Genomic DNA, 22,718 nt, shown 5'->3' on the forward strand with positions numbered 1-22,718 from the left:
TTATATACAGTTGGGTATTGGCCGCGAGGAGTTACGGAGTCGCCCTCTATCGGACGCGCCTCGATTGCGTGCTAGGTAGGATACCGTCGGCGCGCTCCCCATAGGTTTTGCTGTCGGCGCTCTACAAAAACACCTCGCGGAAGCCCTCCAGGGCATTTCTGTAAGTACTATCGAAAGGAACTGTGTTCTTTACTGTCAAAATAATCATTTTCGAGGAACTGAAAGCACAAGATAGTCTACAGTTGCTGTCTCTTTGCAGAAAACCGAGCACCCGCTTCACGCGGTCACCGCGTTGGAGACCCCTGAACTGGTATCTTGCATGACAGGTAGTCATTCGCTGAGTGCAAACTATGTGAAATATCTCGTTAGAGTAGACTGCCTGTATAACCAAACGGAGCATAACAGAAAGAAGCCTCAAGCCAGCGATCGCACGGGTTCGCGACGACTGGCGGTGCCTCTGCAGCGCATGTATGAGCGTCTGCATGTATGTTCGTACTGATGGTTTCGCTTTTGCTACGAGCGCGTTTTGGCACCACGCTGTGAACTATATGAGAAAAATATGAGAATTTTTGAGTACACAAACAACTACTGTTGCGCGGACGCTATCAGAGCAGTTCAAAAACAATTTTGTTACAACTACGGCTTCGGTGCGCATGGCAACTTTGTGATGTGCGTCCCGACAATTCAGTGTTTTTTTCGGTTTAAATTCGTGTACGTTTCAATATCATTTGACAAGTTGTCTCGCACTGCGTATTGATCTGTCTTCTCAGCGGGCAAATGCCGCTGCTTCTGTTTCTTTATTCAGTGCATTCGTTTTGTTTGGTGCTCACACAAAACGTGAGAAAATGCGACGTCCTTTTTTAATGCTCCTTAATTATCGATCCCTTTGCATTCCAGTGAACTTGCCGCTCTCTGTCATCAACAAATTCATAGACCAAAGCTTCACTACTTCGAGATTGCTGGTGGAAGGACAAGCAGTCTACGAGACCGAGCATGGTAGTAGCATGCGACGCCAAGGAAACGAAAGAAAATACAGTAACGTTTGCCTGACTTGTTCTGCAAACGTCGGCTGTGAACTAGGGCCCACATGAACTTGAAATAGCGGTGAATAAAATAGAAGTCATTGCAGCAACCAGCAGCCGCAAAACAGGATAGTAATTATTTGGCGAGTACCCCAGCAATTTTGGCAGCAGTATCGTGTCTAAGGCCAACAGGGTGGCATCTTTCCCACATAAATAAATGAGGCTCCAAGAAAATACATGGGGTTGGAGAGGCCCAACGCGAGCTTGAGAGTCGCACAAATAAATTTGGGCTTTTTAGCACATTGTGTTTGCGTCAGGGGAACGCTAGCTCTACTGAAAAAATGTTATTGCCAACATAAATGCAGCACACAGCCGCAGCATTTGACTCTCGCTAGTCCACCAGCAAACGTCGCGTAGCCTACGAAGGCGAAAGCCTTAGATGCCTCTTCAAGCGGAAAGATTGACCGTCGGCGGCGTCAAGACGAGTGACGCAAAAAATAATCGTCGCGTGATGACGTCACCATATGACGTCACAGATCTCCTAAATTTGTAACTTCATTATGGCATCACCATGACGTGACATAAAGTGACGTCACATGATGACGTATTCACACGTCATGGTCGCTTTGCATTGCCTCCGTAATCGGTCACGGAGGCCGTGCGAAACCGCGTTAGGTGCAGAACGCTTTTGGAGGGGGGCGCGGGAGAATCAATACATCGACCCACAAGAAGAAGAAAGTGGCTTTCGCCTTCTAGTCATCTTTGGCGAATGCATAAGGGACCCTGTGTGTTTTTTAATTCAACGTATGTAAACAATGACTTGCGCATCTGCAGCAGATTTTGTGAACGCTGAGCACGGGGCCGACGATCAAGAGGTACGGGAGGGTTCTGAGATGGTATCGCACGTGGTTATAGGTAGGGCCTTTTCCATCTTGTGGCAGATAAGCATCATTTGCCGGCGGGAAGCGCGCGTGAGCCATCGTCTCAGTGCGCGCTTTCTGCTACTCGCCGAACATTGTAGGCCCGGCGCCGTAACGAAAGTCTTCGTGGCGGAAGTGCTTGTTGCGCACAAGACTCGTAGCCGATGGCTACTTGCCGGTTCTTAGCTTCACAACCCATGCTTCACGCAGTATCTTGTCCCGCGGTTACCGGTGCAGGCTGACACTGGGCTCCGTTACGTAAGCCCGGCACTGCGGCACCGAGCGGTAGAAACACATGTTCGTCGCCTTCGGAGGCAGCCGCTCTATTACAAGGGTTTCAATTGAGTAGAAAATGAGAGAAAACTTCCGAATTTCAACAGACCGCAGCGCATGTGGCACTTGAATCTCGTCTTAAAGCACGCGGCAGTGCTCCACAAGCAGCCGACGCGGCCGCTGAGACCACGTGATCCTGCCAAGCACGTCACGCCGACGGTGGCGCCGGCGTTTCCAGTGGTGGGCCTCGAGGCCAATATACCCAAATGAGCCTAAGTTGGGCAAAGTCGTCCCTGTGTACAAAGATGGAGACCGATCAAATGCCTCGAATTACAGGCCGATATCTGTGTTAAGTGCGATTAGTACAATGTTTGAAAAAAATACTATCAGTGCTGATAAGATCATTTGCATCCAAACACAATATAATTTGTTCAAACCAGCATGGTTTCCGAGCACACAGATCTACATCTACTGCAGTTTTGGTATTAACCCAACAAGTTAACAAACCCTTGAACGACAATAAGATTGCCGTCGTAGTTTTCTTAAATATAAGAAAAGCTTTCGATTCCGTGAACCACAACATCATGTTAAGCAAGCTTCATGGCTATGGCGTCCGAGTCAAAATTCACCAGCTTCTTAAATGCTACCTATCGTAGTGATCGATGGTGTCGTGTCCTGTACTCAATCAATAGTCTCTGGTGTACCACAACGCTCAGATATTGGACACACTCTCTTTTTACTGCATGTTAACGATTTCCTCTCATTCCTACCATATTCAGAAGCTTTTATCTACGCAGACGATACGACACTGATCTTTGTTGGTGACAGCTTAAGCGGTATCAATGGTAAAATTAACGAAGAGTTACGGAGACTACATTTATTGTTTAAACGAAACCACCTAAATATCAACATAGATAAAACTAAATACATGGTATTCCACTCTAGGAAGAAACAGCTCGATTTTGCAAGGTTCAACTTCGTTCTGGGTACTGCACTGCTACAGCGAGTAGCCTCGTGTAAGCACTTAGGGGTCAGGTTTGACTCGGATATGAACTGGAAATCGCATATAGAAAAGACATGCTCCAAGCTACCATATGGTTTTCACACGCTACTAAAAGCGCGTGAATATTTTGGCGCAACTATTCTGCGCCTAGTATATTCCGCATTCGGGCACAGTCACTTGAGCTACGGCATAGCATCATGGGGCAGTACATATAAAACCCATTTGAAATGTATTAGCCGCCTGCAAAAGAGGGCAGTTAGGATCATCACATTTTCAAACAGGACGGATACTGCAAAACATCTGTTTCAACTTATGTATGTACTTCCGCTGGACTCTGTTCACGTGTCCAGTGTTGCTGATATAGTGCATAGAATAATAAAACATGACTCATTTCCATTAAGCACCTTTACGTTACCCGCGCGCTGTACAAGAGCTGCAGCGAACTGCTTTAATTTATCGGTTGCCTGAAATACCTACGGTCGAAGGCTCATAGAATTTCAGGGCGCTCTCATTTGGAATGCCATACCGACTGATGTGAAAGTGGCGAATTATTTTTCAGTGCCCATGAAGCGCTTCATGCGCAGTTTCTAAGTACTACAATTGCATAAGTGTTAATGAGAACTAACAGACAATAACGCCAAGGAAAGGAGAGGGGATGTTATTTGTAGTAATTAAGATATAGATGTGAAGAAAGTAAAGTGGACGAAATGATAACTTGCCGCCGGCAGGGACCGAACCTACGACCTTCGAATAACGCGGCCGATGATCTACCACTGAGCTACGGCGGCGGTCATCCACCCGTCCACTATACGGGGTATATATGTGCATTTAAACCTAGGAGTGTTAGTCAGCGGTCGCAGGTCGGAGGTCGGAGGTTCTGTCCCTGCCAGGGGCTAGTTCTTTTCGTGCACTTTACTTTCTTCACATCTATATCCTAATTACTACAAATAACATCCCGTCTACTCTCCTTGGCATTATTGTCTGTTCGTTCTCATTAATATTGTGCCTAAGAACGAAAAACGAGCCCTTGAAACTCATCTTCTTTTCTTCATTCATAGCGAGGGTCTCGTTCTAGAAGACTTGATGCCTTGAAGTAGTATGCCAGGGATTATTGGTCAGCTTCCAGCTCGTAAAAAGATCACGTGCTACGTGACGCCAACAGGCAGAAAAAGAGTGTTCCACACTCGCAGCCATGGCTGCGATCTGCGCTAACACTCCTAGGTTTAAATGCGCATATATACCCATAAAGTGGACGGGAGGATGACTGCCGCCGTAGCTCAGTGGTAGAGAATCGGACGCGTTATTCAAAGAGGTTTGGTCCCTCCCGGCAGCAAGTTATCTTTTCGTCCACATTACTTTTACATATATATCTTAATTACTACAAATAACAACCCCTTTACTTTCCTTGACATTATTCTTTGTTAGTTCTCATTAATATTGTGTCTAACAAAGAAAAACGAGCCTTTGAAACTCATCTTTCCTTAATTGTATAAGTGGTTATTTTGGGTGCTGTTATTCTCTGTATAATTGAACCATGTGTTTTTTTAATATTGGTATCCAGTTTGTTGTACTTTGTCGCTGCTGTAACCGCTTGCGCAATTATGTAGGCATGTCACACAATTGGTCCCGCTGCTCGCTAGTTAGGCTATGGGACCAAACAAGTGTTTGCGAAGTTTTTTGTTACGTGGATATCAAAGTTAAAAAAATGTATATTTTGTGGTGTCTCAAATTCGCGTAAGTACTCCTTTAACTTTGCGTAAAAACAAGGTAAATTCACTGCTGGAAATGTAGTTGCTCAGCACAATTAATTGATTGAACACCACTACCATTGAGAAACCTGTCGCATACAATGTTACTGTTAACTATGCCACCGAACACGTAGTCACATATGAATACTGTTGCGGAGTGGCCTACTGCAGGAGCCGACGAGCGGGTAGCGGTCTGCCGGGCGGAGATGTCGAAACGTAGGCCCATGGACGTCCGGAGCAGAAAGCCGAGGCAGAGAGCGACTCGTGATAAAGAAACTTAACACAAGTTTTTTTACATAATGATAGTCAACAGAAAAATGTGTCGAGCGGGAGCTTGGCGGCTCATTAAATACAGTTGGTATCCCTAGTTGGGGAAATCCCTTAACTAGAAATGTCCAATGAGTGTACGAGCGACCGTTTGAAGGGAACGTCGCTCCAACGCCCCCGGCCACCGCTTCCACGAGGCCGACGACTTAACCCTCTCTCCATATGCGCTACGAGTGAAGAGAGAGGGGGTGGTTTGTTCCTTCTTGAAGCTGTAAGTTTTGACGAACAATGTCAATAGCGCACACATGTCGACCACTATTCACAAACACAGGTGTCACGAAAAACACGCCGGCAGAAGCACTAAATTGAAGATCGTCATTGAAGATCGCCTACGCGAGCCCTGTCCTGTGAGGAATGTACATGAGGCGACGGCTGTGTAACCCGGCGGACAGCTGGCGCAACGGGAAGTAGGACCGGGAGAGATCGTACGGCGAACAAGATGTGACGTCGACAAGCCGGATGTTCGCGACTTTTTCGCGTATTTCAAGTTATGACATACCTTAACGTCCACGCTATAAGCAATGAGCGCCTCCTCTATAGAAAATAGAGGAGGCGCTCATAGAAAATGTACTAGCCTTAGCTGAAACCATTCCATCCCTTTCATAAACGTTTTCGGCGTTTCTGTACCCTGGTGCACTCCTTAGTCCTTATAGGTAAACATTGTGTTTCGCGCGCGACGAAGATTTCGTTTAAAGTGCAAGTTTGTACATATGCGTGTTTGTACTCGTAGTAGTATTGTTCCTGGCGAAAGCAATTATGGGAAAAAGTTCATCTAGATGCACACTGGAGTCGGGCTTTCGCATGTCGTAATTTCTTCAACCCTAATGCACGTAGGACGCGAGATAGGCATTGAAGGAAGACTGGGTCCACCCAGAAAGTGTCCTCGACACGGCACCCACGATCTGCGCCTTCTTGCGCCTGGCGTAGCACGTCCGACAATGACGTTTCCCTTCACCGCCATCTTCAAAGGAGGAACTTCTGTTAAGTAAGTGACTAAGGTTACCTCCTCAGCAGCGTTGCGCTCAGCAACAAAATTTCTGACAGACGCAGATGCATGTGTACATTTTACGACGATCTGTTTGAAGAGGCTGAAGCAGTTTTCAAGACGGAGCGAGTTTCCTCTGGCATAAAGCTCACGAACAAGGCGGTATCCAGATCATTTATACTCCGAAAGTTCCGCTTATACCTAATTTGTTTGTTGTGCTTCTTTAGATAGCGCCAAACTCTCGTCGTAAAATGTACAAATGCATCTGTGTCCGTCAACAATCTTGTTGCTGACCGCAATGCTGCTGAGGATGCAACCTTAGTCGCTTACTTAACGGAAATTTCTCCTTTGAAGATGGCGGTGAAGGGAAACGTCATCGTCGGACGCGCTACACCAGGCGCAAGGAGGCGGAGACCGTGGGTGGCGTCTCCAGGTCACCTTCTGAGTGGACCCAGTCTTCCTTCAATGCCTTTCTCAGGTCCTGTATGCATTAGGGTAGAAGAAATTCTTGCATGCGAAAGCCCGACTCGAGTGTGCATCTAGACGAACTTTTCCCCAAAATTGCTTTCGCCAGGAACAATACTACGACGAGTACAAACATGCATATGTACAAACTTGCACTTTAAAACAACTCTTCGTCTTTTTTCTCTCAATCTGATGTTTCCTGAACACGAGAGAACATACTTAAGACCTAAATATCATAACAATCGCAACTATAGCTTTATGCTCGCTCACTTAAGTGGCTGTGCGGGAACGTCAGTTTGGGCACATCGGCGGCTTTGTAACTCCGACCTTACAAAAAGAATGCAACACATTTTTACAGATTAAGTTAGAGGACGCACTAGGCTTTAACTCTGGGGAGTTTAAATAAAATCGAAGATGGCTTTTTCTAAATTGCATTTTAAAGTATTGCAATTTCAGAGACATGCCTTCACTTCAGCATTTTTGGTTTGCGTTTGACATCATTCTCGCCAATCAGATTTGGCAAAATTGTTTCGTATTTACCTAATGTGTGGAAACATGGAAAAATGTTGGAAATTCTAAGTACTATAGAGGCGAAGCAAAAAAAATCTGAAACTAGAGCAATATTGTGCAATGTGTCGTATTTGAATTTTTTAAAATAAAATACCTGCGACAAAACTGCAAGATAACAACATTTTGTAAACGTACGTTACTCGTAGTATGCTAAGAAAATTTTCTAGACTCACAGCTGCAGTAGTTATGTTGTAGTACCTGGGTAAAATCTCATTTTCGCCCACTTCGCAAGAAGAAATGTGCATCTTGTACAACTAACAAGACTACTAATGAAAGACAGAATACCGTAGCTGCACCTTATATCCATCGCATTTCCCATAATTTGAGAAAAAGTTATTTCGAAGTACCACGTCAATGTTGTGTTTTCAGCGCCATGCAAACTCTGAAAAATTTGCTCTCTCGCTTCTAATGGTGGTCGCACGCAGTGTTCCAAGCGGCATGCCACTCAGTTCACTGCATGCGCAGCGAACGTTGTGTACCGCGTTCCTTTGAGCTGCGATAAGGTATACATAGGGCAAACGGGGAGATGTTTCAATGAAAGGGCGAGAGAGCATAGTTTGTCAATCAAGAATAACGCTGGTGGCCACCTTTCGGAGCATTGTAAAAGGTGTGGTTGCATTCCGGAGTTTGGGCGCACTGCTTTCCTCAAGCGTTCACATGACAGAACAGAAAGGGAAATCGCAGAAGCATACCACATCCACAAGTCCGGTGATAAGTGTATCGGTGTACGTTCTATCACACTCTGTGACAAGGAAGTCGCCTTCCTAGAAGGTTATCTGTAAGCTTCCTTTCCTTGGCGTAGCTGTTTTGTTGATGTTGTCCTTGTTACCAGGGCCGAGCGGGTTACTTTTTAATTACTTCGTTTTCAACTGTTTTCCTGACAGCTCCTTGTTGTTTAAACATTGTTAATGACATATCGTTGGTTTTCTTATCGTTTTTGACGTGACTCTAATATGTTCAAGTTTTTTTTATGCTGTTGTCAAAACTGTTTCTTTTACTTACGCGGCTCTTGGGTAAGAATGTTCTGAGTTCCGTTCACCATATGCGCAGAGTTTCTAGCCCACAAAAAAATGTTTTTCCTGAATGGCGGGGTGTAGTTTGTTTTCACCTTGTTAGGATGGTTCGTTGACGGCCTGTTTAGTCTAGATGGCTTTTGCTTCCTTATGGGTTTCTTGGTGAGTGCGTATGCGTCTTTCTAGGTTTAATTTTTAATGCAAGTGTTTCATGGTCTTTAATCTTGGACGTTTTCTCTCGCCTTTGAGCGGTAGGAAGCTGACTCAGCGTGGTGCGCGGCCATGAAGTGGCTTTGTGGAGAGGTCTTGGCACTTTTGTTGTCGGGTGGATGAGTGACAAATGTTATCGCTCTTGCTGGTTGCTGGTCTAAATTTTTCATGTTTGCTCAATAAACCTCAGTTGAAAGTTGAACGCCTGTCCTGTGTGCCTCTTGTCTATGTCCCCGTTCCATAGCGCTCGTTTGTTCCGCATCAAGTATGAACCAACTAGCCAAAACACAAGTCTTGCTAAACGCAAGAAGAGGTTCCGCTGAGTGGAGACATCCAAAATTTTTTGACTAAGGCAATTTCGTGGCCCTGGGGACTCGAACAGCAAAATATAGTTTATTTTTTTCAACGAAAGTAAAGGGGCTCCGCTGAGTATAGTTGGACCCCCCTCGTAAAAACTTTCTGGCTACGTTACTGGTCTCGACCATCGTCTAAAGACTCTTTCTTCCGACAGAGGGCGATTGTCAAGTCTGTCTCGCAGATTTAAAGGATCTTTTCTGGGCGCGCTGAAGCGGGAACACTCACACAGAAGATGGACTATCGCAACCTCGCAGCTACAATTGTGTCATGAAGGATTTTTGGCCATTGTTATGCGAAATTAATAGGCATCCATGAAGGCACAGAAGCCTCTTCCCAGCTCGATGTATTATTCAATGAGCTCAGCTGTGGGTTTTTCCCGCCCATGGTATCCCCAACCAAAGTGTTACATCTGCGACATCTTTTTGTAATGTAGGCATGCAAGCTAAACTCTGCGCGAGTTTGTAGATGTTGCAAAATGGTGGAGCAAGCCAGGCAGGTGTGTTTCGTAAGCACTCACGAAGCCCTGTCAGCACCGATTGTAATATTTGAACTATCAGATTCAAATAACGAGCAGAAATTCGCTACTGAGACGTCCTGCATGTATGCGACTACTACACAGTGTTTGGGTCTCCTCTCTCACATTGGCTTTGGCCAGGCGCTTTCTTGTCTTTTCCTTCTCTGGACGGCTTTGACCACAACAAATTCTTCGTCTAGTTAGGGCGCTGTTTTCTACCTAGTGAGCCGTGCGGTATTATCGTTGTAACGCACCAGCACTGCAGCACAAGCGCTGCGCATGGATGAGTGCACCGAAGCGAGCCGTCGCGTGGCGCGCATGCTCCGGGCAGCCTGCCCCTTCCGGGGCATCAACTGTGGGCGTTGGGGGACGTGACCGTCGTGGCTGATGGGCGGCACGCGACCTCACCTTTTTTTACGCGGCGGTTGCACCACAGCGGGAGCAGCAGTCACGCAGCGAGTGCTAATCGTGGTGGAGAACCTTCGTGACCCATTCCGATGCCGGCTTTCGCGCGCCAAAAGGGTTTCGCATGCCAAGAAGCAGCATGCCGGGTGTAAGGCTGTCCGTATTTCGCTAAAATATCAGCGCCCGCATCTATATGCGGATGCAGTAAATGAGTATCTGTCGGTCGACCGCTGCGACCTCACCCGAGAGACACCGGTTTTTGAGCCTACTAGTGCCGCATTGGCACGGTTCAATCCTCGTGACATCGTAGCATAAATTTATTGCTTTTGAACAGCACAGCTCTTTAGGTTCGGAGTAAGGCCGGCGTTGCAGACATAAAAATTCGGCAGATTCCACACCCTCTGGGAATCCGCTTCCCGCGAAGCAGTCAGGGAGCAGTTCTATGCTGCCTTTCTTGGCTTTCAGCCAAGCGCTACGAGATGGATCGACATGCTTTCGTAAGTGTAATAGTTGTGTGCACATCGTGGACTTACCAGGCACGTCGACAACACTGGCGTTTAAATGGTAACTGATAGTCTGACGTAACGTCAGCACTCACGTTAGAGCACATACGTCAGTATTATCGAAACGAAGTGCACTTTACAGTGTGATGGTGTGAATATCATACGGAACTTTCGTTAGCGTATAACCCCGAGGTCGAGCAACGCTTGAATATAGCTTCATAGTACTGAAACGGTGCCACAAGGGAAGAAGTATGCACACGAGAAAGAGGACACGAAAACACAAGCGCTTACCCTCAACTGAACTTTTATTCACATGCGCAGAACATAAATACATACCCACGCGTGGCCTCACACAGATAACAAACCCGTACATAAACGTATGAAAACAGGAGTGAACAAACGAAAAACCAAAAACAAGAATAATCTACCCATTCAAGTATAAGATTGCTGTGTTCTGCAATGATACCGACGGGAAGCTTATACATGATTCTGTTTCCTTTTGTGTGTACCAAGCCTCTATAATCTCTCGAGTTGTCTGGTTATGATGCCGTGACACTATGCGAGTTTCACTGAACGGCGGGAGTGTGAACATCCACACTGCTGACAATGCGCAGCCATATGCGATAGGCCATCGCCACGTACACCCGAATCATGTTCTCTTATCCTAACATTAACACACCGTCCTGTCTGGCCTACGTATGCGGCGCCGCATGACAGGGGAATTCGGTAAACAACACACGTGGTACACTCGATTGCTTGACACCGGTGCTTCACACCACAGCCTATACTGTTCTTTGCTTTTTAAGTGCGAATGCACTTTATAAGCGACCCTGAATCCGCCGTCCCATAGCAACGGCGCGAGGAGCGGAGAGGAGCGTCTGTAGCAACGGCGCAGCGACGTCACGCCCCACGTGACAGGGCGCGCTCCGCCCCCCGCTCCGTGGCTGCGCGCGCCCCGCGCATTGCCTGTGGTGATGAAGGCCGGCGGCGAGACGCCGAACAAAAGCGTGCGAAGCGAGCCGAGCACCCCGAAGCCGATCTGGCGCGGGGACGCGCGATGCGTGAGCGAGCGCGGGCCCTCGAATTCGATCGGCCGGACGCGCGCTTCAAGCGAGACTTCCTGGACCGCAGCTTCGGATATAGCTGCGCGGTGTGCGATCGACTGTGGTTCGACAACAACCTGAGCCCCATCTCGGGCGTGCGCAACGCCGCCAACAAGTTGAACGCGTTGCGGGTTCTTTGGAACGAGTTCGGAAGACAGATCATCATCACCAGTAAAAGTGCTTTGCACTTAAAAACGGCCAGACCTCCGTGGGTCGGCTGGCGCGTGCTCTCTCGCTGCTGTCTCCTTCGCTCGGCTCTGCAGTTTAGTCGCGCGCGCCCCCTCATAGCATCACCCCGTGCTTCGCACTTCCTCATACTTCCCTTCGGGGAAATGCGGGTTTTTTTTCATTTCTGTTTTCTTGTTTACACGACGGCAAATTCCTCCCAATTTGTTGGGCACCGAAAACACCACATTCACGTTGTATCTGCCAGCTACGTTTTTTAGTCCATGCGTCCACGCGAATATAGCTTGCTGAATCATACGAATACGAATCTAATGTTTATTAGACTGCTATAAAAGCAGAGCAAATACTCTAACCACGGAGCTAACGTGATATGAGGCCTGTATCGTAGGAGTACATATGTAGTGTTTATTGCTTTTTAACAAAAATTTGAGAGCCCGCAACGCAACTACAATGGACGTTGCACCGACATTACGCCTGCATATGATGTTTTTCCAAAGCAGTTTATAGATCTGGCGTGGCGCTGTGGTAGAGTACCTGGCTGCCAAGCAGAATGCTTGGGTCCGATTCCTGCTGGGATCCTATTTTTCATTCTTTGCATTCATCGGGTCGACGCTGCCGATGTCAGTTTTTCCTAACACTCTCGCATTTAAATTACCAACGTCTGTTCTCGCCGTTCCTGGGTAGACAAACTGTCAATCACCTGTGGCGCATACCCGTACACCGCGGCCCGTGGGAAACGGGTATGTGCCATACGTGTTGGGAGGAAAGGGTTTGACGACGTACGCGACAGGATTTTCACGTTAATCATGTCATGATCAGAGAGTCATATTGGTCAAAACCTCTTACCCTCCCATGCCAATTTCGGTCTACACCAAGGTAAGGAGGCCATCACGAGAGCATCCAGGCATAGGCGGCTGGATAGATAGACAGATAGATACGTATAAACGCTCAGAGTGCCTTGAGTTCTCTAAGAAATGCTTCGCATTTAAAACCCGGCGGGTATGCGCCACATAAAGCGAGTATGTGCGAAGAAGCTCATAACATAGCTTAGCCATGCTATTCATGGCAAAGGGGTTTGAAAGTGATGTGAGGGTGAGGAAGAGTTATGTTAGGGTGAGGAGGAAAGAAAGGAGGTGGGGAAAGGGTAAAGCATGGCATAGCCTTGTATAGTATAATTTAGGGTGGAAAAGGGAAGTGTGAGTGAGGAGGACTGATGTTATGTTAAGGAGGAACCAAATGAGGAGGGAAGAAAGGCGACGGGGAGAGGCTGAACCACAGCGTAACCATGCACAGTATTGCATAGCAAGGCATCAGAGAGAGAAGTGAGGGTTAGGAGGAGAAAAAGGACGATAGAGGGTAATACTGAATTGAATTGATTCATTATTTTCATGTGTAATGCATGAAGGATAGCGAAATTAAAAAAAAATGGCCGCGTATCTGCGTGCTTCTCTGCAAATGTCGTCTAAAGACGATAGAAGAGGCGCTGCGTGAGATATGGACGCCACCTGGCAATACGCCGGGAAACATGAGTGCTGTGTTGCGGGCTGGTAGTCCCGGCGCAGCAGCAGGCGAAGACCGGCGGTGACCAACGCGACCGGCGGGGACGCCAGCCAGCCCGAACACGCGGTTTGGCGCGAAGCGCCGAAGCAGAAGAAACGTCCGCACTCAACGAGTGCTCTCCACACACTCTTTTATTTACACGTCGCCAGGGTAAAACAGGAATGCCAGGGCGGAGCGCCATGGCATACGTACAGAGCAATACAGAACTGAAACCGAAACACAACAATGAGCTCGTGCAGAGCGCACGGAGGAAGGCAAGTTTCAGCGCAGTCGCATTTTCAGCGCAGCTTAAGAAAGTAGGGTCTTTAGAATTACGTATGTATGCATTTTCTATTGAAGGAACACACCACCAAATACTTACCTAGTGATGTTGCGCCTCAGATATGCGTAATGTTTGCTTTTTGATCGAAAATGTACACAAGTATGAACCAAGTCAGCCGTTCAAGATGGCTGGCCCTTGGGCAAGTGGTTCAACTTTGGCCGAGTGGCTGAATCGAGTGACGTGCCGACAAACAGAAAGACAGACAGACCAAAATTTCTCCGTTTATGTATCCCAAGAAAGACTATCGTCTTTAAAAGACTATCGTCTTTAAAACTGCACTGAAGGTGCTTGACTAGCTCCCGCTACCTATAGATATTGTTACGTGAATGACTAGAGGCTTGTTCTGTAAATTATAAACAAGATATTGTTACAAGAAAACGTATAATTACAGATATATACAAGCAGAAATAGTGGCTGAGACAATGGCTGACCGGAGCCTGTCCCTTCAGAACTTCGTCGTTGTCCCTCTTCCAGAGTGGGTCCCACTACTACCTCGTGCCCCTGACCCACTGCTGCCTTGTGACAATACCCCGCGGCGTAAAAGCGCCGACCCGGCGCTTGTCACGGAAGTAGTGAGGTTGACGGCACATACGGTTTCAGTCTTACGACGTGCACAACAGTGGATGGTGGTGGCGTTGACTGCACTGAAACGGCGACTCGCTGTATTTCATATGTGAGGTCAGTGACTTTCCGTAGGACTTTGTATGGTCCGTCATAGCGAAATAACAGCTTTTCGGAGAGACCGATGCGACGACATGGGGTCCACAATAGGACAAGTGAACCGGGTTCATAAGAGGCATCTCCGTGTCGGCGATCATACAGGTCTTTTTGTGAGGCCTTAGATACTGTGAGGCGCTCTCGGGCAATCTCTCGTGCTGTGTAGGCTCGTGCAATGGCATCGAGAACGTATGTGACAGGCGAGTTTGAACCAGTGGGAAGCAGCGTGTCAAGAGGGAGGGATGGCTCACGTCCATACATAAGATAAAACGGGAAATAGCCTGTGTTGTCATGCCTGGAGGAGTTGTAAGCGAATGTGACGTAGGGTAACGTTGCGCCCCAGTCGCGGTGGTCGGCAGAAGCGTACATCGACAACATGTCGGTGAGAGTGCCGTTCAGGCGCTCTGTAAGTCGATTAGTTTGCGGGTGGTATGCTGTTGTGAACTTGTGGTTCGTAGAACAGGAACGAACAATGTCCTGGATGACTTGGGACAAGAAGTATTGGCCTTGGTCGGTGAGAAGCTGTCGAGGAGCACCGTGATGCAAGATGATGTCATGCAGTAGAAAGTCGACGACATCAGTAGCGCAGCTGGTGGGAAGAGCGCGGGTAATGGCGTAACGTGTGGCGTAGTCAGTCGCTATGGCGACCAACTTGTTCCCGGATGCAGAAGTGGGGAATGGTCCGAGGAGGTCGAGCCCGAAGAGGTAGAATGGTTCGGCGGGGATGTCAATAGGCTGAAGGTGGCCGGCTGGAAGCATTGTTGGTCGTTTTTGACGTTGACATAGGTCGCAGCTGCTGGCGTACTTTTGCACAGAGCGATAGAGGCCTGGCCAGAAGAAACGGCGCCGGACGCGATCGTAAGTGCGTGTGACTCCAAGGTGACCGGCGGTAGGTTCATCGTGGAGCTGGCGGAGAACATCTGCCCGCAAGTGGGAAGGCACGGCGAGAAGGCGTTCAGGGCCGTGGTGGCACATATTGTAGCGGTATAGAACACCGTCGTGAAGGCAGTACAAGTTGAGAGAAGTGCTCAGAGTTGCGGAACTCAGACTGTCAATGATGGGACGTACAACCGAGTCGCAGCGTTGCTCACAACCTATATCGAGGAAGCTTGATACAGTGAAACCTCGGTGATACGAATCTCACGGGACCACAAAAAACATCCGTATCATCCGAAATTCGTATCACCAGAAAGCATGTAAAACTAGCATGCGACAAAAGAAAGCTGGCGTACACTTTCATTTATTGTTTTTCAGGGCTGCGGCAACGTCAGGAAGAACCCTGAATGATTGTCAGTTAAGTTTTTAGATGTCGGCAATCATACCAGCACTCGTAAATATACGGTCCGTACGCGCGTATTTAATTAATGAACCAGGTGCGTTGTGACCCGCGACAGCAGTAGCTCCTTCCAAAAAGGCCACAAAATTACCGAACCACGGTCCTGCGTTCTGATTTTGTTATCGCGTAGGTGTTGGGGATGTTTTTTGGTAGGTTTACGACCGTGCATGCAGAAGTGTGACCTCAACGGTCACGCAAGTTGACGTTGTGAGGCCCCACTCCTTTGCCAAGACCGTCCTCGACTTCTTTTGGTCCTCGTCCGCCTTTAGAAAAGTGTTTTTCTTACACCGTAATTCTGACGATTTGGCGGTGCGGCGCGAATGCCCACGCTTGCACGTGCTTGGCGCGTCTTCCACGACAGCGCGGACAGCATCTCTTCGTGCCTGGGCGGTGCGTACGTTCGTATCAAACGTCGCTGGGTGAAAATCACTTCGCAGCAACCGTACTCCATTACATTGCAGGCAATGGGCCTTGGCCGGGACCAACGAAAAATTCGTATCAACCAGAAATTCGTATGAGCTGTGATCGTTTCACCGAGGTTTCACTGTATTGGGAATACCCCAGCATAAGTGGCTCTCTCTGCGGTGTCGGGCGGATCCACTGGATACCGTGACAGACAATCGGCGTCCCGATGGAGCTGGCCGGATTTGTAAACCACCGAGAAGGTGTATTCTTGAAGGTCGACGACCGAAGCGGCCTGTGGGATCTTTGAGCGAAGAGAGCCAGCACAGGGCGTGATGGTCACTCACAACAGTAAAGCTGCGGCCGTATAGGTATGTGCGAAACTTTGCAACTGCCCAAACTAGCGCAACGAACTCTCGGTGATTGAATAGTTCTTCTCCACTGAGGACAACAGTCGGCTGGCGTAGGTGATGACGCAGTCCGGTCCGTGTTGGCGCTGAGCGTGAGCAGCTCCAATCCCATGGCCACTTGCGTCGGTGCGAACCTCTGTCGGGGCGGTGGGATCAAAGTGGGCTAATACAGGAGTAGTTGTGAGGGCCGTAATGAACACCGAAAATGCGGCAGCTTAAGGCGAACCCCAAGTAAAGGTGACGTCTTTCTTTAGTAGTTCTGTGAGAGGACGCGTAATATCGCCAAAATTCTGGATGAAGCAGCGGAAATACGAACACAACCCGAGAAAGCTGCGGACATCTTTAGCCGAATAGGGTACGGGAAATTGTGTCACTGCGCGAATTTTGTCGGGATCAGGCTGGACGCCAGCTGCGTTAACGAGGTGACCCAGTAGGTACAGTTATTTCCCGACGGCAAAAACGGCATTTGGGGGACCGGTCCGCCATTGTCTTAGCCACTATTTCTGCTTGCATATATCTGTAAATATACGTTTTCTTGTAACATTGTTGGTGGAGGTGCAGACGAAACCACATATAGCATAGCCATCTGTAGCATGCGCACGCTCGCGCGAAAGAGAAGTATTCTTCCTCTTGTTCTACGAGAGCCTTGATGATGATAATAACGCAGGCGAAACCATATATACCATAGCCAACTGTAGCATGCGCACGCTCGCGCAAAAGAGGTCTTCTTCCTCTTGTTCTTCGAGAGCCTTGATGATGATATTAACGCAGGCGAAAACACATATAGCATAGCCAATTGTAGCATGCGCACGCTCGCGCAAAAGAGAAATCTTCTTCCTCTTGTTCTTCGAGAGCCTTGATGATGATAATAACGCAGGCGAAACCACATATAGCATAGCCAAATGTAGCATGCGCACGCTCGCACAAAAGAGAAGTCTTCTTCCTCTTGTTCTTCGAGAGCCTTGATGATGATAATAACGCAGGCGAAACCACATATAGCATAGCCAACTGTAGCATGCGCACGCTCGCGCAAGAGAAGTCTTCTTCCTCTTGTTCTTCGAGAGCCTTGATGATGATAATAACGCAGGCGAAACCACATATAGCATAGCCAATTGTAGCATGCACACGCTCGCGCAAAAGAGAAATCTTTTTCCTCTTGTTCTTCGAGAGCCTTGATGATGATAATAACGCAGGCGAAACCATATATAGCATAGCCAACTGTAGCATGCGCACGCTCGCGCAAGAGAAGTCTTCTTCCTCTTGTTCTTCGAGAGCCTTGATGATGATAATAACGCAAGCGAAACCACATATAGCATAGCCAATTGTAGCATGCGCACGCTCGCGCAAAAGATAAATCTTCTTCCTCTTGTTCTTCGAGAGCCTTGATGATGATAATAACGCAGGCGAAACCACATATAGCATAGCCAACTGTAGCATGCGCACGCTCGCGCAAGAGAAGTCTTCTTCCTCTTGTTCTTCGAGAGCCTTGATGAAGATAATAACGCAGGCGAAACCACATATAGCATAGCCAACTGTAGCATGCGCACGCTCACGCAAAAGAGAAATCTTCTTCCTCTTGTTCTTCGAGAGCCTTGATGATGATAACGCAGGGAAATCCAGATATATCATAGCCAACTGTAGCATGCAGCGCTCGCTGCACTCTGGCAGTGTGCTTCGATGTCAATAACATGAACGAAGAAGACAAGGCGGTGGAGCGGAGGGCTCGCAAGGCAGCATCATAGGAGGCTCGCCGCCAAGAATCTGCGGTGAGAGCTCGCGAGGCCGCAGAGAGATGTCAGCGTCGTGCGGACCTGAGATATAAGCCCGCGAAGCCGAAGCAGCGAGGAAGCGGCGGCAAGAGAACCTCGAAGAGGTACCGGCGCGGGATGCGGTCGCCAAGCGCCCAAAGCTGTCGCTACCTGAAGTTGCTGGCGCCGACGCGCGCTTCAAGCGCGATTTCCTCAATCACACGTTCGGCCACAGCTGCAAGGTCTGCGACCGCGTGTGGCTCGACAACAACCTGACCACGATCGCTACTATAACAACGTGTGACGTCTCTATATGACAGTAGAGGAATAGTACGGAGCATTCACGGTTTACCCGATTATCTCCGAGCCAGCTCCTCAATCATCATTCACTTTGTGGATATGGCGTGATTTTTTAACACGAAAGTGTTCTATGCCGGGGTCCACCACGGCTCCACTGACGTATTTCCGTCACGGATATGACGTTCTGAAATATAAAGACTAACAGTGAGCGAAGAAAAAACCAGAAGAAAAAGTTCCGTCAACGGGAATCGAAGTTACGACCCCTCGCTCCGCAGCGCGCAGCGCGAAACGATTCGGCCACGGACGGCACATTCTTCGCAATGCTAACGGCGAACTATTAATATACACCATTTGCCGGTGGCGGTACTCAGAGGTTAGTGTTACAGTGTGTTTTCGTTATCACTAGCGAGATGGCGCGAAGGGCTCGAAGGGCGCGCTTTAAAAGTCGCCGCCGTTGTGACCAGCGCCCGCCTCTACAGGGCGTGGTCGCTCGTGCGTGCGCTTATCTCGTGATTGCGGTGGTTCGTACGTCTTGCGTTGAGAGCACGAAGGTCACTTGGCTCACTGCAGCGGCCGTGTTTGCAAAAGGAGCGCGGTGCTCACGCAGAAATAAGTTACAAATGTGACAGTTCGCTCTCATCCTGTGTATGTTCGTTCCGTGCGTCCTTTCTGCTTGAGCAGCGCGTTGCAAGTTTCGAGCTGCTTGCCGTTCTTCGCGTGACATTACAAGTTGTTGTTGTAGCATTCATTCCTTCGCCCTTGGGGCGAAAGAATGCACAACAAACGCTCAACTACGTCTGTGAAGACACGTTTCAGTTTCGTCTTGTACCGATTCCTATGACAGAGGGACCAGCCATGGTTATTTTTTTTAATTCGGTGGAACGCCCGCTGCCCCAGCAGCCAAGTCCTGATATGTGCTCCCAAGAAAGCGCGACGCTATGCCGAACGTGCCTGGTGTGAGCGAGGGTTTAGTCCACGTTTTAGGCCATTACGACTTCAAAGTAGCCCAAGTTTCTACGCAGAAGATACGTTATAGGCTGGCAAATGTGAAACACAAGCTTCCTAAAGAAAAGCGTCCTGGCGTCTTTTAACGCATCCTTTGCAAATACTGTCAATGCGGATATATCGGCGAGACGAGAATTTTGAACAACGGCTAAACAACGTGCCAACGACGTTAACAAGAAAAAAGTGTCTTGAAATGCCTTGGCAGAAATCTTAAGCCATCAAATCCATTGGGATAACGCATGATTTTGGAAAATGAGAAAAATATGTCTTCAATACACCACTTGCAATCCATTCTGATTCAAACGACCGATAATACATTAAACCAAAATGACAGAACCCTTCGCGCTATCTACACCCGCTGCTTACGTCACATTTTAAAGCTTTCATAAGCATCGCTTTAAACGTCCTTGTTTTCATTGTGAACAAGGCTCCCGTCAGTTGAAGCGAAACGTCTTTTTCGTTTGTTTTCATGGTCAATGTCCCTTCTTTAACTTTAACATGGAAGTGTTTTAGGCAGGGGTCCACCAAGACTTCATTGACGTATTTCTGTCATGAAAATAAGTCAGTGAAATAAAGATGACAAAGAAAAACCAGAAGAAAACGCTTCATTGATTGATTTGGATACCCGGAAGCCGAACACACGACCTCACGGTCAGATACGGTAGGCGCCGGGATCTCAGGCCAATGCTGAGCGCAATGCGCTCAGCCCAAAGCCGGGCGCTCAGCCTACGCGCATGTAGGACGCTTCACAAGCGCGCCTCATAGCTCTCACACCTTGTCCCTTTCGCAGTGACCTTAGTTGGCGGTATACGGGGGGGGGTGCCGCCGTCTGGGATTGTTGAAGGGAAGTACTGTATCGGGACACTAACGAGCGCCGACAGTGAGCCCTTCGGTAGTTTCAGCTTTCGGTGCAGCGAGAGACGCGCCAGCGTCTCTTCGCGCTCCCGGCTAAAGCTACGAGTTCTGTCTCTCGCGTTGTTGAAGCGCTTTGCGGCGTGGATGAGCACAGGCGTAGGTTATCCCATTACTGTGGAGTGCACACTTTTGCGGTTCTCCACGCAATGACGATGCTTTGAATGAGTGCATACCGAGCACCATCGTTATGTCCTTGTTGACGCCATCTTTGCGCGGTGTTCAGCATATGCTGCGTCCAAGTGTATGTTAACTACTTCAGCAACCACAAGGGTTAAGTCATGATCAGTCAGTGATTCATTCAAGTGTCTTTCTTGCTGCAGCACTTCCGTGACAAGGAAATGACGTCACTAAATTCAAGGCGGACCTCTGTATAGAATACTTTCGTGTGAAAACATTAGGTTCAGATGACGCTCTTTTCATCACACAGCTTCTTTTTATCGTTGGTATGCAATGGTCAGTGAAGGGTGGAGCGATTTGGGGCAATTACTTTCCTGTAAATTTTATTTTCGAAATTTGGTCAAGAATCTAAACTGCGGGAGTGGTACGTTAGGATTAGTTACTTCGGCGCATTACTTATTAAAAACCGTTAAAATGGCCCATATACAAGAAATGGCGCGAATACTAAGCTCGTTTGTACAGTGTAATTTCCTGTTCCACAATATGCGACAGATTTCATTAAGCCAAGGTCTCTATTTTCATTGGCTGACACAGTTCGCGGAGCGTTACATTTAAATAAAGTTGAAATGACGTTTTCGAACAATTTCTGATGTAGTGATCCTACGAAGGACGGCAAAATGGTTTCGGTAATAACATGTCCAGATAACTATTTCTTTTATCATAGTTAGCTTTCATTCAATTGCGAGTATGTTCAGCGGTGTCAACTATGAATTTCACAGGTACATAGACATTAAAATGAAGTCGTGTACCATCGCTAAAACGTTGGAAGAAGAAATTCGATTCACTCCTCCGAAACGTTATTATATAAAGATTCTTACAAGTAACGCAACAGCGCTCTATTCTGATGTGAACGTAGGTGAAAATGCTAGTGCTCTGCGTCAACTTGCACGCATTTTATGCAGAAGTTGGGTACATAGAAGTTTAGGCGCATGAGTGATTCTACGAGCATTAGTTGTATGAGATTTTCCAGGCTTTTGTAGTCGACCGTTTCGTGTATATGGCTCCTAGAAAACAGTTCCATGGCTCCAAGGGGAACAATTCAGCGAAGGAGTCATCTGGTATTATAAAAACCGTGCCGCCAAACTATAGTGTTCCAAGTTTTACGACAAAGATGAAAATTGTTAATTCGGTTTAAAATAGGACGTTTCTAGTCGGTAACTAGAAGAATAATAAAAATTGAAGTAGAAGAAAATGTCCTTCCACCTAGTGTACGTCATTTAAAAAAAATAAAATGAAGTGTAGGTAAAGTAAATGATTGGGCGAGTTGGTACGGCATGCTAGAAAACAAAACATCGCAGAAGACGGGACACCAGGAAAAGAAGGATACAAGCTACAAAGCTAAACTCAACGCTGTAGTTCGTATGATTCTTTTCTGATGCGCTAGGAGCAGCCGTGCGCTAGGTATGCAGAAAACCGGGCGTATTTCACGTCGAATGTGTGACATCACGCGCAAGCAAACGAATCTTTCCCGCATCGTCGGTTCTTGACGGTGGAATGGCTTCCTGCATGCCATTTCAACGAGCATTTCCCAGCAACATTATCGGCACATTCCCTTTGTCATACCCTTTGTCCTTTTACAGCTGATACATTTGTCTTATTTCCAATACTAATTGGTCTTGCGTCCCACGACGTAAAGCTTGGGGACACTGCAGGGTTGACTTATAGTCTGTGAATATCGTTCATTCAAGTTCCGTCTCGACAATCCCAATCCGAAACAACCGTATATACTCTGCCGCCTCTGGCTTGAAGTACCATTCTCGAACAGTCCGGCTTACCGAATCGGAATGGCGGACAGTGCTGCCTCAGTGCCTGTGATCACTGTGACAGTGAGGAAACCATTGCGCACGTCATTCATCGTTGTCCTCGCTACAGCTCCGAGAGACAACAGCTCTCAAAAATGCCAGGTGCCCCTTTGCGGGAAGTAGACTAATGGCGCTAGATATGATGAATATTCAATTTTTTTCATTGCAGTACGAACTGCGGTAAGCCATTGATGCGGCGAACGAGAGCCGTTGGCATTGTTTGCTATGTTTCAGGACTTCGGCACCACGCTTCAAAGTTATAGCTTTGAATGTTATAGTACTCTCTGAGGATAGCAAAGGTAAGCTTAATCGATTAAATTGTGCGTTGTAGCTTTGTGTTTGGTAATACCTAAATTGAATCGTAAATGCTCTAACGTATCGTATAACTGATGCTCGCTTAGTTAATTATGACCATTTTAG

At 47.7% G+C, this 22,718-nt stretch overlaps 1 protein-coding gene across 1 annotated transcript in view; it reads right to left on the bottom strand.

The window, feature by feature from the left end:
- Positions 1–22,351, bottom strand: part of LOC119403598 (vacuolar protein sorting-associated protein 4B-like) — a 44,478-nt gene extending 22,127 nt beyond the window's left edge. Inside the window, exon 1 of the mRNA XM_037670524.1 lies at positions 22,272–22,351. Within this exon, the coding sequence (XP_037526452.1) occupies positions 22,272–22,351 (80 nt within the window). The remainder of the gene's footprint in view (positions 1–22,271) is intronic.
- Between the last annotated feature and the right edge of the window lie 367 nt (positions 22,352–22,718).

The sequence above is a fragment of the Rhipicephalus sanguineus genome, chromosome 8, assembly GCF_013339695.2.
Source record: "Rhipicephalus sanguineus isolate Rsan-2018 chromosome 8, BIME_Rsan_1.4, whole genome shotgun sequence".
In the NCBI taxonomy this organism is placed as follows: domain Eukaryota; kingdom Metazoa; phylum Arthropoda; class Arachnida; order Ixodida; family Ixodidae; genus Rhipicephalus; species Rhipicephalus sanguineus.